Source organism: Marmota marmota, unplaced genomic scaffold (assembly GCF_001458135.2).
Source record: "Marmota marmota marmota unplaced genomic scaffold, marMar, whole genome shotgun sequence".
Taxonomy (NCBI): domain Eukaryota; kingdom Metazoa; phylum Chordata; class Mammalia; order Rodentia; family Sciuridae; genus Marmota; species Marmota marmota.
In genome coordinates, this window is record NW_025999949.1 from 37,026,438 (window position 1) to 37,042,764 (window position 16,327).

General features: G+C 55.9%; 1 protein-coding gene and 1 long non-coding RNA gene across 12 annotated transcripts in view; one reads left to right on the forward strand and one right to left on the reverse strand.

The window, feature by feature from the left end:
* The first annotated feature begins 9 nt into the window (after window positions 1–9).
* On the forward strand, window positions 10–4,275 carry Znf696 (zinc finger protein 696). Of its 9 annotated transcripts, none has more exons than XR_007347269.1 (4): window positions 10–163; window positions 2,145–2,252; window positions 2,415–2,527; window positions 3,093–3,541. XR_007347269.1 is itself a non-coding variant. In XM_048802252.1 (3 exons), the coding sequence occupies exons 2-3, from the start codon at window positions 2,230–2,232 to the stop codon at window positions 4,166–4,168; spliced, it is 1,092 nt and encodes a 363-aa protein (XP_048658209.1). In that variant the 5' UTR covers window positions 10–163; window positions 2,145–2,229; the 3' UTR covers window positions 4,169–4,275. The 9 variants fall into 9 exon arrangements, 2 of the variants coding, with proteins under 2 accessions (XP_048658209.1, XP_015342044.1); XR_001503639.1 differs by having other exon boundaries at window positions 2,145–2,245; XR_007347268.1 differs by lacking the exon at window positions 10–163 and adding an exon at window positions 2,017–2,053 and having other exon boundaries at window positions 2,145–2,245.
* Window positions 4,115–16,327, reverse strand: part of LOC125616564 — a 16,199-nt gene continuing 3,986 nt past the window's right edge. Inside the window, exons 3-5 of one of the 3 annotated variants that reach the window (XR_007347274.1) lie at window positions 9,039–9,134; window positions 6,267–8,021; window positions 4,115–4,234 (exon numbers count right to left, since the gene is read on the reverse strand). This is a non-coding gene — a long non-coding RNA (uncharacterized LOC125616564). Of the gene's footprint in view, window positions 4,235–6,266; window positions 9,135–16,327 lie in introns of all 3 variants that reach the window. The other 2 variants (XR_007347275.1, XR_007347273.1) reach the window with 2 other exon arrangements.

Below are 16,327 nucleotides of genomic sequence, written 5' to 3' on the forward strand. Positions count from 1 at the left end.
ACAGGCGCGGGGCAGCTGCGGACGGACGCTGGGTGGCAGGGGACCCGCACAGCGCCTGACACCTGCGCAGGAATTGCCCTCCTGAGATGGCTTTTGACAATGCCGGAGACCAAGTCAGGAGCTGGGCCAGAGGCGACGCGGCCTGACTTTGGACCCGCTTCAGGTGAACCATGCTTTTACACCATTTAACTGTCTGGCTTTATGTCCAGGCCTTCACCTCCCATTCCGACCCTTCACAAGAATGGCGAGAACCTACTGGGCCAGCCCGAAGCCAGGCCCAGGGGGTTCCTTGCCCCTTCCCAGCAGATGGGGAGAGAGGAAAGGCCTTGGCCGGCAGGGTTCAGAGTCACACTGCTTGGTCAAGGAGAGATGGAATTTGCAAAGGAGCCAGGTGCGGGGCATGGTGGAAGGGACAGGAGAGGGATGAGCAGGAAAGAGAGGAGACTCCTGCCCAGGGAAAAGGGCTTGAACTCTGTCCAGTGGGTGGTGCGCAGCTCACCTGAGCCACAAATCAAGATCAAACAGGAAACATCAATAACTCGGGGGGAGGACATCTCCCCAATATAGAATGTTCCATGGGGATGGGGGGAAGGGCTTTTATACTTTATAGGTCATCCCCTTTAGTTGTTTTGGTTTTATATGTGTTTTGCAACACTGCATAATTTTTTTCAAATAAATATGCAGCATATGGTGGGTATGCATCACAGATGTTCTTATTGATGCAGTAATGAGAAAGCCACAAGCACACAATGGTGAGGGATGGCAGGAGACAGGTGCAGGAGCCCAGTTCCAGGGCAGCAGGCTGCAGGTGCCTAAGGGAGCTTGCTGGGGCTGACCCAGGCTTCTGCACTGGGGATAAGTGCCCAGGGGCACTGTATCAGGGCAGGTATCCTACCTACCCGTGGCCGCTCTTTGCCCCTGCTGTGGTCCTAGGCCTACGGTCTGCATTCTCCAACTCCGCATTCAGAAGCTATGACTGCATCAGAAAAGGAAAGGATCCTGGCAATGAGTGGCCTGCTTGACCACCATGGGCAAAGTGGCAGCCAAAAGGCCTGTTCACCACATTCTTCCTGGCCATCTCTCCCAGCTTGCAGCAGATTCCCACTGTCTGATTTTTGCTGAACTCATTGTGCTGGGGACACAGGAAGAGCCCCTGTGGCTTCTCCACATTGACTAGGGATATCCTCAGGGGTTAAACTATTCTGTCAGACTGGGTCCTGGAATGATGTCCAAGACACAGTGCCTACTGTCTAGCCTTTACCAAAAGGCTGATCCTGTGATTGGATGAGAAGTGGGCCTCTGTAGTTTCTGGCTACTACTCTTAGCACAGCAAAGCCTGGCGGAGCAGGGGGGTCCCCCATTTCCTATATGCCAGTCCTTCCTCTCAAAATGCTCATCTATAAAACAGACTCTCAGGGTTACTGAATTAAAGGCTGACTGTCGTGGCTAGGGACTGTGGAGGAGAATGGTGACTGGAACCCAACATGAGTGGGCCTGCCTGTCTGTGTCGTCCCCTGAAGTCTAAATTAGTGGAGCCTGAGGTTGGGAAGGTGGCGGCTGGGCGGGGCTGGGCACAGAGCAGCAGTCCTCCAGCGCCCAGAGCGCCCCGGAAGTGCCCGGGGGCGGGGCCGGGGGGAGGCACTTCCGGCTGCGGGCGGGGCGGGCCGGCCGCTGGGCGCTGAGGCCAACCGGGCCGCGGCTGGCGGTGGTGCGCGTCCTGGCGGTTGCCAGGGTCCCCGTGTTCTGGCAGCCCCGCTTCCGGACGCAGTTGGATCCGCTCGCCTTGCCGCAGCATGGGGCTTGGAGAAGCCAGTCCTCAGCCCCAGCTGCACCATCCCATAACCTTTTCTTGTTTTAAAGTTTTATGTTCAAGTTTTTATAATTTCTAAAAAAATATTAGGACCCATGGAAATTTCTCTAGACTCCCAGGGGCTAACCAACCTTCTGGGTGCACTCACTGCAGCAAGAAGCCACCGCCGGCTGCAGTGACCATTTGCTCTTGACCCCCTGGAGGGCCAGTGATGGGAGTGGGGCCGCCCCGCGGGACCCCCAGGTCCCCTTCCCAGTCTCTTCTCTGACCTCAGCTTACCCTCCGCTGCACCTAGCTCTCCCTATCATTCTGTTTCTTTTCTTCTTTTACCCAGGCAAGAATTGTTCCCTTTCCTGTTGTTGTGCCAGGTGCTGCCAAGCCTGATCTCCAAAAGCCTGTCCAAGGACAGGGAAACCCTGATGGAGGCCCCCACAGGTGAGAGGTGTGAGGGGACAAGCCCACAGTGAGGCTCAGAGGAGTTGGGGAGAGAGGGGGGCAGCTTAGGAATTCACCCCCTACCCACCCATCTGCCCAACTACTCAAGATTTAGCCAGGGCTCACCTTCCTGCCCCCTCATCTTCAACACTTCCTGCTACCTCTCCAGGTGCTTTCCTGGCCACAGCATGCCTCATGCTCCTTCTTCCTGGCTCCTTGCCTGCTAGTTGGCCTAGGTTCAGGAGGTGACCAGGGAGAGTGAATGAAAGAATGGAAGTGCTGGTGAGTCTTCTGCTTATTGTCCAGCTGCCCTGTCAGGCTCTGAGTTCTAAGCTCTCTCTGTCCCTAAGATGCAAGGCCACATCTGAAGTCCATAAAAGTTGAGGACTCATACTTCAATTTATTATTGTTGTTCCTATTAGTGCTCAGAACGATGCCGTCTTCCCTTGGTAAGGAAGTGTACACCGTCAAAGCCTCTGCATGCTCAGTTTGCCAATTCTTGTTTAGTGGAAGCCTGAGTCAACCAACCGTGGCCACCCAGAACACACACAGACCCAATACACCAGACTCACACCTCCCATGAACTGAGAGTCAGCCCTATGTCCACAGACAGATGCCTATCCCTCCAGCGGGTACCAGATGCACTGTTCCAGACCCACCCCTTAAGCCCAGACCATGAATTTTAGAAAATAGGAACTGGATAGGCAAAATAATAGAGATCCACTACGTAGGACTTTAATCTTACTCCTCAGTCATTACCCTGGCTTGCTGGTGCCATCTCAAAGTCACAGGTATCATGGTGACGGGCGTCTTGTGTCTAAGCTTGTGCATGTCTGATCTCCTCTAGCTGTGAAAACTACATTTCCAGTGTGTGCTGGGCAGGCAGTGCAGACTGTGGGGCTGACTGCACAGCTGGAGGCTTCAGGGGCAGGAGGATGCCTTGAAGAGGCTGTGCCTGTGCTCCTGCAGGGGCCGCGCGGAGCACCCAGGTCTCAGGACCTTCGTGAACATGTGGACGCTGCACAGAGGCCTGGAGAGGGCCCCAGGGGACTGGGGACTGGTGAGAGAACTGGAGGGCACAGCACTGGCGAGGGTGGTGTGTCCAGATCAGACAGCACACGTAACTCAGGCCCTGGAACAGATCAGCGAGGCCGCTGCAGAGGGCGGCCTTATCAGTGTGACACCTGTGACCGGAGCTTCAAATGCCACTCAGATGTGGTGAAGCACCAGAGCATCCATTCTGGGGGCAAGCCCTACGAGTGCAGCGACTGTGGGAAGGCCTTCATCCACAGCTCGCACGTGGTGCGCCACCAGCGGACTCACCACGGGGACAAGCCCTATGTGTGCCAGGAGTGCGGGAAGGCCTTCAGCCAGAGCTTCAACCTCCTCAGACACCAGAGGGTCCACACGGGCGAGAAGCCCTACGAGTGTCCCGAGTGCGGCAAGGCCTTCAGCCAGAGGTCGGACGCCGCCAAGCACCGGAGGATCCACACTGGAGAGAGGCTGTACGAGTGCAGCGACTGCGGCAGGACCTTCGTGCACAGCTCCAACGTGGTGCGCCACCAGCGGACTCACCACGGGGCGAGCCCGTACGAGTGCCAGGACTGCGGCCGCGCCTTCAGCCAGAGCTCCAACCTCCTCCAGCACCAGCGGGTCCACACGGGCGAGCGCCCCTACGCGTGCCCGGACTGCGGCCGCGCCTTCAGCCGCGCCTCCTTCCTCGGCGAGCACCGCCGCATCCACACGGGCGAGAAGCCCCACGAGTGCGGCCAGTGCGGCCGCGCCTTCCGGGCGCTGTCCGGCTTCTTCCGGCACCAGAGGGTGCACACGGGCGAGAGGCCGTTCCGCTGCTCCGAGTGCGGCAGCGCCTTCCGCCTCAGCTCCCATCTGATCCAGCACCGGAGGGTGCACGGCGCGGAGTGAGCGCACACACGGGGTGCGCAGGGACAGCACCTCTGGGGCCTCCCACACCGCAGGCCTGTTCTCACTCTGTGCAGCCAGGGAAACAATAAAGGTTTCTGCCTCTGAAAGCCTCCCTCTGTCTGCAGCCGGCGGGAAGGGAGGGTAGGAAAGGCCAGTGTCGCTGATGGGCACTGCAGGCTTTCCCAAGGTAGAGACTTGAGGGACCCTGGGCAGTGCTGGACTGTGCCAGCTTTGCTCTGTGGTCAGCAGGCCTCACCTGTGCCCTCATAACTTCCCTTAATCTCATTCTTCAATGTGCATGCAAAAAAGATATCAGGAGACTGCTTCTAATAGACAACCAAGAAACAGAATTTTTTAGAACTCAAAAGAAAATAGGGGTAGTGTGGGAAATAAGAAAAGGTGAACAAGATTATAAGTCATAACCTTAGAGAAACTGCAAGGGAAGCCAGCTGTGGGTGAGGTGGACAGTTGCTTGAGCCCAGGAGTTTAAAAAGAAACTGTAGCATTAAATAACAACAGAATATTACTTTTAAAGGAAAATTCAAAAAAGTAAAAGGAAAGATAGATAATAAAAAAGTTAAGATGAACAGACTCATATTTGTAATATGAATACTTTTTCACACTGCTCACTGCCTGTAGAAAGATTGGAATCCAAAGACCTCTTTTCATTTTGAACCATCTCCGTCCCTTTTTACTAAGACTGACACAAGTTGGTTGCCTATGTAGAGAATTACAGTTGACTTTATTAGACAAAAATGCACTTTAAGTTTTGAGTAAATATTTTCTCAATTTTGTATGGTGTGTTAGAATGCTGTGGGACAGCATTTTTCAAGTTTTTAGAATCCCTCTTGTCAAGCTCAGGGAGTTTGTACTAGAAAGTATCTAAAACATTTCTAAGGCCTTATAAAAAAAGTGTTATGGCACAACCTTGCTTCTTTGCCCTCAAGCTTTTTTTTTTAAGAATCTTGCTGACCAGGGACAAGATGTGAAATGGTGTTATTTCTGAAACAGTGCCAACTCCAGTTCTGTCACATATTCTGGTTGCAGACTGGACAGTTTCTTCTCTGGCTTCTTCACCCTTGAAGCCTGTGCAGGTGGAGACACTTTTAACACTCTCCTTATGCACATCGGTCTCCTGGCTTTCGAGTTGCTGAAAGCACTGTTTTCCAACACCTCTTTTTTGAGGGGAGTGGGGGACACTGGGGATTGGACTCGGGCACTGGACCACTGAGCCACATCCCCAGCCCTATTTTGTATTTTATTTAAAGACAGAGTCTCAGTTGCTTAGTGCCTTGCTGTTGCTGAGGCTGGCTTTGAACTCATGATCCTCCTGCCTCGGCCTCCTGAGCCACTGGGATCACAAGTATAATTATTACTGCCCCTGGCCTCCCCCACCTCTTGCTGCTGCCTAATGGGTTTCCCCAGGCGCTCTCTGCTAGCAGAGTCCTGATTTCCTGGACTCTGTCCGATGCCTGGGCTCAAGGTCAATGCTGTATGAGACTTGGGTGCTGGTTTTTTCGCACCTATGTTGGCTGTAAGGGATCCACAGACTGAGTGACTAATGCAACAGACATTTATTTCTCACGGTTCTAGGGGCTGGAAGTCCAGGGTCAAGATGCCAACAGATTTTGTTCCTGGAGATAGGTGCTTCCGGCTTGTAGAGGCCCTCCCTCCCTGTGGCATGCTTGTGGAGGGAAGCCCTGGAGTCCTTACTCTTAGAGAGCCCCAACCCCACCCTGCCCACCACCTTTCAATCTCATGAACACCCAAAGGCCCTAGGACTATGTGCCATCACATTGGGGATTAGGACTTCAACATAGGGATCTGGGGGGCCACAACAGCACCCCATTTTTTGGAACCTGTTTTATGTTAACATTTGCTGAGTAACAATCCACCCCCAAATCTAGTGGCTCATGGTGATGGCAGTGTTGGCGGCCCATGCCTGCAGGCTGAGGGGGCGAGTGCAGTTACTGCAGCTATGAGGTAAACCCAAAGGTGTGCGTGGGCTTTGATCTCAGGAACAGCCTCCGAGGTGTGCAGTCCCTCAGGAGGAGGCCCAGCCTCTGCCCTGGAGCTCTCCACTCACCCGCAGCCTTACCCACTGTCCTGGGCTGGGCCCGAGCCAGGCAACCTGGAGAACAGAGCAGACTGGAAATTCCCAGGTTTCATCTCCAAGTGTGAAGTTAGTCCCATCCTCCAGGAGGCAAGGGCTGCCTGGCCCTTCTGTGAGATCAGACTGAGACGCTTGTCAGGCTGACTCACTGCTGGCTCCTTTCCCAGGCCCTGGTCCCACAGCTGATGTCCTCACCACCTCCACCACCTGGGGACACCTGTCCTGCAGCTGCGCTGTGGATCCAAGCACAGGAAGGCCCCTCCTCGAGCAGTCAGGCAGCTCGGGCTCCTAGAGTTGTTCCCATGACGGGAGCCCAGCTTCGCCTCGGTGACCCTGAGGAGCTAGACTGCTGACAGCCCCACTGTTGGGGCCGGGACCTGGCAGTACTCCAGGCCTGGCCTGGAGTGCCACCAAGAGTCCCCTTGGGCTGACCAGGGGCCCTTCACACAGGGAACTGGAGCCCCCCTTGTTGGGATCGTAGTTTAGGCTGTGGGCAAGGGAGCCCCAGGTGAACCCCACTGAGGGAGCAAACAGCTGCAGACAGTCAGGGAGCGGAGTACTGAACACACAGGGCCAGCACCCCAAAGCCGGCCCCTGAGGGTAGGGTAGACCTGGGCGAGAACGGTATTGGGAAACTGAGGCAGGGCAGCATGAGTTGGCATCTGTGTGGTAGAAGGTCTGCGTGGCATGCATGACGCTCAGCCAAGGGAGATGGGAACTGAAGAGTGGCCACTGGGCAAGGGACAAGGGGTCTGTGGCCTCTATGGAGCCAGGAGTGTGAAGATGAGGCCCTGCTGAGGGGAGGACAGGCAGGCCCTGAGGGGCACTGAGGCTCCTCGCCAGGCCCACCAGAGGCTCGGATGCGGTCTCTGCTGTCCAGTAGGCGCGGCCGGGCTGAAGTTGGAGCTGGGATGCCAGCAGGTGAGAGCCAGGGCGACAAGCTGGGGTGTGACGTCGGGGCCTTTGTTCCAGGTCACCACACAACCCACGCTCCTCGCACACAGCGCCTCACGTCCGTAGTAACCGCCGTGTGACTTCAGTAGTGAAAACCACAGACAGCTGAGACAGCCGTCCAGGGCCCAGGCGAGGTTCTCCCTCTGCTCCCTGGAGACCTTCTCTCCACCGAGCCTCTCGCACCTGACGTCTGCCCACCTCCAAGGCCAAGGTAGAGTAAGGGCAGCGGCCTTGGTGTAGCTGGGAAGCCAGAGACCCTGTGTGTAGCCCAGACCTGCTGTCCCTGGGACCCCCCCAGGGGCACATCCCAACCCCAGCGCATCAAGACTGCACCTGCTGTCGCCCAGGTATCACCAAGCAGGACCCTCAGGGAACCCTGGTCCTGACCACCTCTCTCCCACTGGGCAGGTGAGCATCAGGACTTCATGTCCCAGGGCACTGCCAGCCCTCACCCCAAGCCACCCCAAAGCTCAGGAAGGAGGAGGAAAGACACAGGACTTGGCATCAGGGACATCTGGTAAGGCAGGTTCCCATCACAGGAAGGACCTGTGCCCACCAGGGAAGACAGGCGGGGGCCCCAATGGGACCAATATGGGCCTCCTGGAACTCCTGGCACCTGTGGGCACTGACCTCAGGGCCCCACGACCGGCTGTGCTGACTCGGGGGCCAGGCAGCTGAGCGTGGCTGTGAAGGGCTCAAGTTGTTCCCCTTGTCTGTGGCCTGGCTGCTCACCTGGGCCAGCTGCTCCTCCACTGCTCCAGCTGCTGCTGCTTCTTCTCTGGGAACCTGGCAGAAGGAGAGGCCTCGGTGCCAGGCTGGGCCAGCAGCAGAGGGGACCGCACCTGCGGCTGCCAGCCCTGCTGCAGCCTGCTTTCCCACGCACACCTGCCGTCCTCCCAGTCACAGGCCAGGTGCGAGGGGAGCGGTCGAGTCAGGTCAAAGAGCAGACCCCAGCTCCACACCAGACCTGAGCAGCTGCTGCCTGAGCCGCCAGGAGCCTGCCGGGGAGGAAGGGCAGCCCAGGCTGCTGCAGGAAGGGGAAGGTGAGGGAGCCCGAGGGCCGAGGGAGGGGAGGAGGCAGACACCGGCCACAACTTCTGAGAAGGCGCTCAGCCCTACTCCTGCCTCTTTGAAGAAAAGCAGATTGGAAAAACAGAGAGGTCCTTTCACCTTGGCCACCTCTGCAAGCTGCCAGCAGGCACCAGCCCACCCTCGGCACCCTGCCACAGACACCTACACGCGTGTGGCCAGGCGGGCCGTCCTGAGCTGGCCAGCGCAGGCACTGTGGCCAGCCTGAGCTACACCACCGCACTGATGGACTGCCACTCAAGCCTCGCACACACCCGGGCAGGGCACTTCTGGGAGAGTCACAAGGGTACTGAGTTCAGGGCTGTGACGACCACACTTCTCACCAGGGCTGTGGTCTAACTATGACGTCTGCTCCACAGACACCATGGTCAAGGATCCCTCTGGACGCTTGTCACCCAGAGGAAACACAGAGGGCAAGGGGATGCCATCGACAGCTGGACACCCTCAAGCCAGGCAGCGATGACTGTGGGAAGCTGGAACCCCAGGCCCTGCGTCCTCAGAGGCCACGCGCTCTGGCCGTGGTCCACCGCTGCCCTGGCTGGAGCCAGCAGGTGGGGCCCCAACCCCACCTCCCGCTGCAGGTCCACCTGGGGGTGCGCAGTTTTAGCCTTGGACGGGAGCCTCCCACCCTGGGGAGGCGGTGTGGCTGCCAGACACAGCAGTGGGGAACCCAGCGGGGCAGGTGGGCGGGCACGTGGGGACCCGGGGTCTCACCTGCCCGTCACTGGGGCCAGCTTCCTGACTCCATTTCTCAGCAAAAATGCTTTTGTCCCTCTTGTGTCCAGCAGGAGGGTCAGAGGAAGGCTGGTTCTGGGTGAGAAAGGGGGACACCTGGGAAGGGCAGCTGGCATCATTGAACATGGACACGGATTTCATAACAAGGAAGGAAAAGGGCCCCACGGTGCTCTGGGTCCCAAGTCACACCTGCCGGTCCCCGGAGGTTGTGTGCCGCGCCTGCTGCCTCTGGTCCTGCCCAGCACCTTCTCTTCCCTGCCTTTGGTCTGTGTCCTCTGAGTGATGAGTCTCAGCCACAGGACACTGTGCACTGAGCCCTGGGACCTAGTGAACCAGGGATCCTGGGGTGGTCTCAGAGACCCCAACAGAACTAGCAATGAATGACCCAAAAAGGAAACAGAAGAGACAGTTGTATCTACAACTGCACGAGAAAATAAGACACTTCAGGATAAAGTGACCTTAAAAAAAGGGCAAAACTAAAAAAAAAAAAAAAAAAAAAGAGAGAGAGAACTTTGCTAGAAGAAATCAAAGAAGTCTTAGGTCACAAAGGACCTTGTATGCAGGCCACCCTGCAGGACGGCTCACTCCTCAGCTGCCCGGCAGACCCAACCTTGGCCCTCTGCAGAAACTGATCAGCAGATCCCAAAATTCACGTGGAGTTTCAAGGAACCCCGAAGAGCCAAAACAATCCATGAAGAGAAACATGAGTCAGAGGACTCCCCTGCTAACCTCCTGACCTCCCCACTCCCATGCTCTGACCTCCTGACCTCCACACGGGGCAATCAGGACCTAGGGTGCCGGTTCAGAACACCCAGAACCAAGGCCCGGAATTGAGCCACAGGTCTGCAGTCAGCCAACTTCCAACGAGGACACCAGGGCCACTCAGCAAGGCCTGGACAGTCTCTTGGCAGAACCTGCTATCCTGTGCTGTCCTGCTCGGTGAGGCTGGACCAGGTCACAGTAGACACAGCAGCCAGGGAGGGGACCTGCACTAACCACTGGGAGCCCTTGTAGGAGGAGGCTTAGGAACCAGGCCCGCAGCCTCAGTTAGGCACAGCCTTCTTAGACAGGACCCTGACAGAACCCGTGACAGGCCAGGCACAGTGGTACAGCCCTAATCTCAATAGCTTGAGAGGCTGAGGCAGGATGGTCAAGACCAACCTGGGAAAACCAGCAAGACCCCGTCTCAAAAAGAAAGAAAAAAGTCTGGGGTGTAGCCCGGGGGGCGCCTGCCTGGCACCCCAAGGTGTGATCCCTAGCACTGAGAGAAAAAAGGGCCAAGTGGGTCACTGAAGTGCAGACTGCCGAGTGTCGGAGGGTCACCTGGGAAGGAAGGACACCCAAGGAGCGGGAGGAAACGTGCCCAAGTCTGATGGAGGACTGAGCCAAGGACAGGCAGGGAGCTCTTACGCCCCGACAGAAGACGACCCATGGCCGCAGGCCCCTGAGAAGACGCGCACAGCAGGTCATCAGGCACACCAGCAAAGCCACCAAAAGAAGCCACCTCACACCCATCAGGCATCGGAACAGGAACGTGGCTGGGACGTGGGCAGGATGTGGAGACACTGGGACGGTGCAGCCACCGTGGAGCCTGTGGTGCTTTCTTAAAGTGACGAACATGGGGCTGCCAGAGACCCAGAAATGCCACCCTTAGGTACTTCCAAGGAGGGGGAAAGCCCAGGAGGCTCCGGCAGCAGGCACCGCCAGGCTCCCACACCACGGGCATGGACAGCGGGGCCGACCTGGGACAGGATTTGCCACAAGAAGGAAACACGGGGTGAAGTGGCGCCCCGCTGGGGCGGCGGGCAGGCGGCCTGCAGAGAGCCGTGCCTCCTCTGCATGGAGAGGCCGGGGCAGTGTTGGGCACAGCTTGCCCCAGTGTGCACCACATGGCCTCAGGCTCCACAGCCTGCTGCAGGCCAGCGGCCTCCCTCCTCCCCAGGACTTGGCCACTGCAGCCTTCCACCAATCAGGCAGCGGCGGCAGCCAGTCCCAGCACAGCTCATCCCTGGAACAGGGCCTGTGAGTCAGGTCCCAGCCCACTCGTGCCTCCTGTGGGTCAACCTGGGGCGGAGCGGCAGGCTCTCCAGCCCTGTGTCAGTGTGGTATGGGGTCAGAGCAGGCGTGGGGCCTGCTCCCCTCTGGTCAGTGCCCGCGGCTGCTCTTGCAGAGAGACGGAAGCATTCCCAAGGCATGAACCCACCGGGCACACAGCACCCTGGGTCCCAAAGGCCTCACAAAGCCTTGCCTCTTAAAACTGCCGCACTCTGACTGGCCTGCCCACCTGAGCCTGTCCTGCAGCCTCACTCCCAGATGCCACTCCTAGTGGGAGCCTGGACCCACATCCTCCCTAGGGCGAGGCCAGCAAGCCACACCACGCTCTGCTGAGGTCCAGCCCAGCGGGGGAGGCGGGGGGAGTGAGGGTCCAGGGTGGTCCCGAAGGAGGAGTGGCGTCGGCGAAAGAAGAAGAGTCGGGACGACAGGCTGCAAGTTAGGAGCAGCCTCCAGAAGACATCTCTGTGCCCTGGAGGGACCTTTCTTTCTATACCTGTTTTACAGGTGTGTTTTCAGGTACTTATTGGATAGCTTCAAAGCCCAAAACTTTTTTTGATTTACATAATTTTCAAGAGTTACAGTCTTTTCTGACATACATTGATTATCTGAGATATTGAGTACATTGTTCAAAATGTTTTTCTGTAACCTTAGACAGTCATGATTAAGCTTTTACGTTTTCTCCTCAATCACTGGGTGCTAGGCCACACAACTAGATTACACGACTCCTGGCTTATTATTCCCTTCTAACTCTAAAGTATACCGATAATTACTTCATTAACCTTTAACTTTAAAGCATACTTATGATTATTGCTAAGCTTTCTTCTAAACTAAAATCCCAGTAAAACACACCTTGAATATTTAGTTTTAGCATTGGGCCAGAGTCTAAATTTAAAGACAGCATAGCCCAATCTGCACCTGTGGAGCCTAATCCCTTGGAACCGCTTTCTACAGTACGACTGGAAAATTTATCATGTAGGCTGGGTATTATCAGTAACTGTGCTATTCTATTTCCTGGTGAAATTACTGATATACCCTTTGGAGAACTGGCTATAATTTTTATTTCACCTTCATAATCGGGATCAATTACCCCAGGACTTACCATAAGTCCTTTTAGAGTAGAAGAACTGTGTCCCAATAATAAGCCTACTGTTCCTTNTGTTAGTAGCAGTCTCCTGTTGTAAGTTTTCCCCTGATGGCTTTTTCTGCTCTAAACTTTCTTCAAACTCTGTCTGACTAGCTCAAGAGACCTTCTCTTTTACTTGAATATTTCTACTATAACTATAATACAACCCAACAAGATGACGCCAAACAAAACTGAAACAGAATGAAACAAAATTGGAACAACAAAAAATCATTATATCAGCCTTTCTATCCTTCTGAAATGTCCATCCGTCCTTTCTCCCTATCTGTTCCTCAGACGTAAATAGTTTTTCCTCAGACGTGAGCGGTTTTTCTTCCGTCTCACTCATCTCCAGGGACAGGCAACTTAAAACAAAAGTGAAGCAAAACAAAAGAGGAATCTTAAAATGGCTACCCATCCTCTCGCCCTGCCCTCAGGGGCGAGCAGTTTACCTTATCACTTACCCTCAGTCATCCCCTCCCCGTGAGGCCACCAAATGCCGCAGTCTGGCTGGGCACAATTCAGGAGCCACTTGTCAAAAGAAACGAACTTTATTTTTAGAACCACACACGCCAAACAAAACAGCCTCTCAGGAAAAACCCTCAGAGCCCAACTGCCACCACCGGCTTTCCACAAGCCTCTCCACCTCCCCCACTCCTCCTGCTCTTGAGGCCGATTGGCTGGGTTGTGTGGGCGAAGCCAAAAAAAGTCCCCCAATGAGCAGCTCCGTGGTCTGAAAGGGCGGGGAAACAGCCCAATGAGCATCACCACAGAGGAGCCAATCAGTTGGCAGCTAGAAGTTTGCTGGAGCCGCTGTGAGCCAATCATCAGCTGGCAGCTGGAAATTTGCTGGGGCCCCTTCCGCTGTGGCTCTCAACAGGGGTGGGGGTGGGCAGGAGGCTGAGGCAGGAGGATCCTGTGTTCAAAGTCAGCCTGAACAACTTAGTGAGAACCTAAGTAACTCAGCAAGACCTGGTCTCTAAACAAAATATAAAAAGGGGCTGGTGTGTTGCTCAATGGTTAGAACCCCTGGGTTCAATCCCTGGTACCAAAACAACAAAAACAAAAGGGCAGGGGATGTGGCCCAGAGGTAGGGCACCCTCGTTTCAATCCCCAGTTCAAATCTGTCTGTCTATCTATCTATCTACATATATATCTCCACAAAGCCATGCTCAGCACGGTCAGTGGTCATTAGGGAAATGCCCAAATGTGAGACAGCCACAGTGGTGCTGCTTGGCGGCTTCTAGTGAGCCAGACACACGTGTGGCTGGCACTCAGCCACCCCACTCCTAAGTCCGCGAGGGAGACCAACATGTGCACACCTCCCAACGGGCGTTCTCAGCAGCCTCACTCACAACAGCTAAAACCAGAAAGGCCACATGCCATGAGGAGGGGCACCACAGGCCTCTGTCAGCACCTCTGGAGAGGCTGCTGCAGGCACCCTGGGCCCAGCCCCCAGACCTGAGGAAACCTGGGAAGGCGTCTGAGTCTCGCAGGGGAACCCAGTCAGCCAAGTGTGACTCAGTGTGCGAGGGCCTGGGGACACAAAGGAACTGCAGGGAGGACACACTATGGATTCAGATCCTGACACTTAGAAAATGGGGGGTGCTGGGCTCTCACAGGAAGATCAGGCCCGGCACAGAGCAGCACCAGGGGGCAGAGGGGAGCAGGGGCAAGACGGCACTCCTGAGGCCCTGCCGGGCCACACTCCTGACCTGCAGAGCCTGGCCCACTCAGCCCTCCAGCAGGGGACAGGGAGTGGCAGGAGGTCTCTGATAGTCTGAGAATGGACAGGTCAAGACATTTGGAAAGAGCTTTTCTGGCTGTTTCTGCAGAGAAGGGACTGGATTCCCGGGAAGCTGGTGGGCCTGAGAGCACCTGGGAAGAATGGCAGAGCTGTGGCCACTGAATGTGTGACCCGTGAGGAAGGGGAGGGCAGGCAGGGAAGGACCCAAGCCACAGGGCAGATATCAGTGAGGTGGACACTGCCAGCCTCAGGGTCCCACCTGGACAAGAGCACTGGATTGACCTCGCAAGCACCAGAGCTCTGACAGAGTGGCCAGAAACTGGGAGCCAAGAGGGTGTCGCATGTACAAGGCAGGACAGAGGAAGTCTGGAAGAGAAGGGCCCTGCTGAGTCCCACAGGCTCTCGGGGCTGAATGGAGACAGCGCCACTTATCTCACAGGTGTAGGGTGTTGAATGCTCTCTCCACCTTGGCACTCCTGGCAGGATGGGTACAAGGACCAACAGAACACAGACTGACAGCGCTTCCTTCAGCAACCCCAGGAGTCGCCCCTCGAGGGGAGCTACTCCAAATGCAGGCGACTTTAAGTCCCCAGGCACCAGGGGATCTGAAAGATCACTGTTGTCTGGTGCGGTAGTGCCATGACTGCGACTCGGGCTTTTCCCTCCCTCAGATAACAAGGCGTGGTCCTAGGTGGGGTTGAGCCACACTCACCTCCAGTTCCTTTGTAATCCTACCCCTGGCCCTTTTGGGGATAAAATGTTCCATGGAACCTCCCCTTGTGTGTCCCCTATATAAGAATAAAGAATTCTGATGGCGCTGTCTTTCCAAGGACGCTTAAGTTCGCAGAGCTGTCTCTGAATTATTAAAAAGATAATTATGTGTGGTTTCATGCTTTCTTTGTCATTTTCTTGAGTTATTGGAATAATCAGATTTTGTGAATCCAGCGTTAGGTCGCCAGCGGGGACAGATAGAGATAGCCCAGCTCCAGGGTGCAGGCATCTCAGCCTGGATACCACCAACTACTGAGATCAGCACCAAGAACTCTGGGCACGTTCTATCACCCCTATCCTGCAGACAAGGACACTAAGGCCCAGCAGGGCACAGTGGTATGTTAGAGTCTGTAAACAAGTCAAAATAACACCTGGCATTTTGCCAGGGGAATGTTAGAGTTCGTAAACAAGTGTGGATGGTGCCTGGCAAAATGCCAGAGGGAGTGGTTTGAGAAGTAACAAAAGAGAGCCATTAAGTGTAGAGATTCCTTATTGGTTGACTGATGTATCTAGTTTATGCTAATTAGATAAGCTGTGTGGAATGTATAAATACTGCTCCTGTCCTGCAATAAAGGGCTTCCACTCCTGCTGTATCAACGTACACAAGTTATTCGTCACCCCCCGGTTATTTTGCTGCAGCCGGACTGCGGCAGTGGTATACACCTAACTCCACCAATTCTGGAGCCTGAGGCAGAGGAGCACAAGTCCAGGGCAGCCTGGGCAACTTAGCAAGACCTCATCTCAAAATAAAAAATGAAAAGGGCTGGGGATACACTGGGTTCAATCCCCAGTAGGGGGAAAAAAACAAAAACACGGAAGTCCAGGTTAAACAACCACTGGCCAGCTGCAGAGGAAGGCTGTGGACTGTGGTGACACTGTCTCCCTTCAGAGACCAGGGTACCCAGCACCACGCTCGGACGCAGCCCCCACCAACACTGACTGTAACTGCAACCCAACAGGTCTTCACCACGGGAAGTGTTCACCTGTGCACCTGGGAGGGACAGGGCCATCCAGCACCAGCCTAAGCTGCGGGCTGTAGGTGGCTAAGCTGTCCTAAACACCGCACAAGATTCCGCCCTCTTAGGTCTGCACAGACCCTAGAGGAGATGGCAAGCAGCTCTTCGGCCCCAGCACGCCCGCAGGGCCTCCTCCGCAGTCCTCTGGATGGCGGGGACACGCAGGGCAGGCTGGAGACATGGGCGGTGCTGGCCCCAGGCCGTGGTCACAGGACAGGGAGCACACGAATTTGCCGCTTTATGGTTGCGGAACCTGCCTGGAAACCCAGACAAGTTCCAACCCAACACCGCAGCCGCGAGGCTCAGGCACAGCCACTAGGAAAAACAATTCCCAAACTGGGGACGAGGGGTGGGTCACGCGGGGAGATCACTAACACCTGCTGCGCGTCCTCTCGGTTACCCCTAACTTTTCCCAGGGAACCGAAGAGCTTGGCGACCTAGCAGGACTGCACCCGCTGCCGCAATAGCCCGGGCCCGGCCGCCTTCCCCTGCTCTGCGCCCGACCTGGAGCGCTGCTGCGCGCACCGCCCTCCACAGCCAGGGCCCGGGCAGCGCAGCT

Excerpts from the sequence above, each read along its gene's own strand:
- Znf696 (XM_015486558.2), top strand. The coding sequence starts at position 2,022 with ATGGGAGTGGGGCCGCCCCGCGGGACCCCCAG. Across the intron at positions 2,054-2,144 it reads CCGCCCCGCGGGACCCCCAG|GCAAGAATTGTTCCCTTTCC; the intron begins GTCCCCTTCCCA and ends TCTTTTACCCAG. Across the intron at positions 2,246-3,092 it reads CCTGATGGAGGCCCCCACAG|CTGTGAAAACTACATTTCCA; the intron begins GTGAGAGGTGTG and ends GATCTCCTCTAG.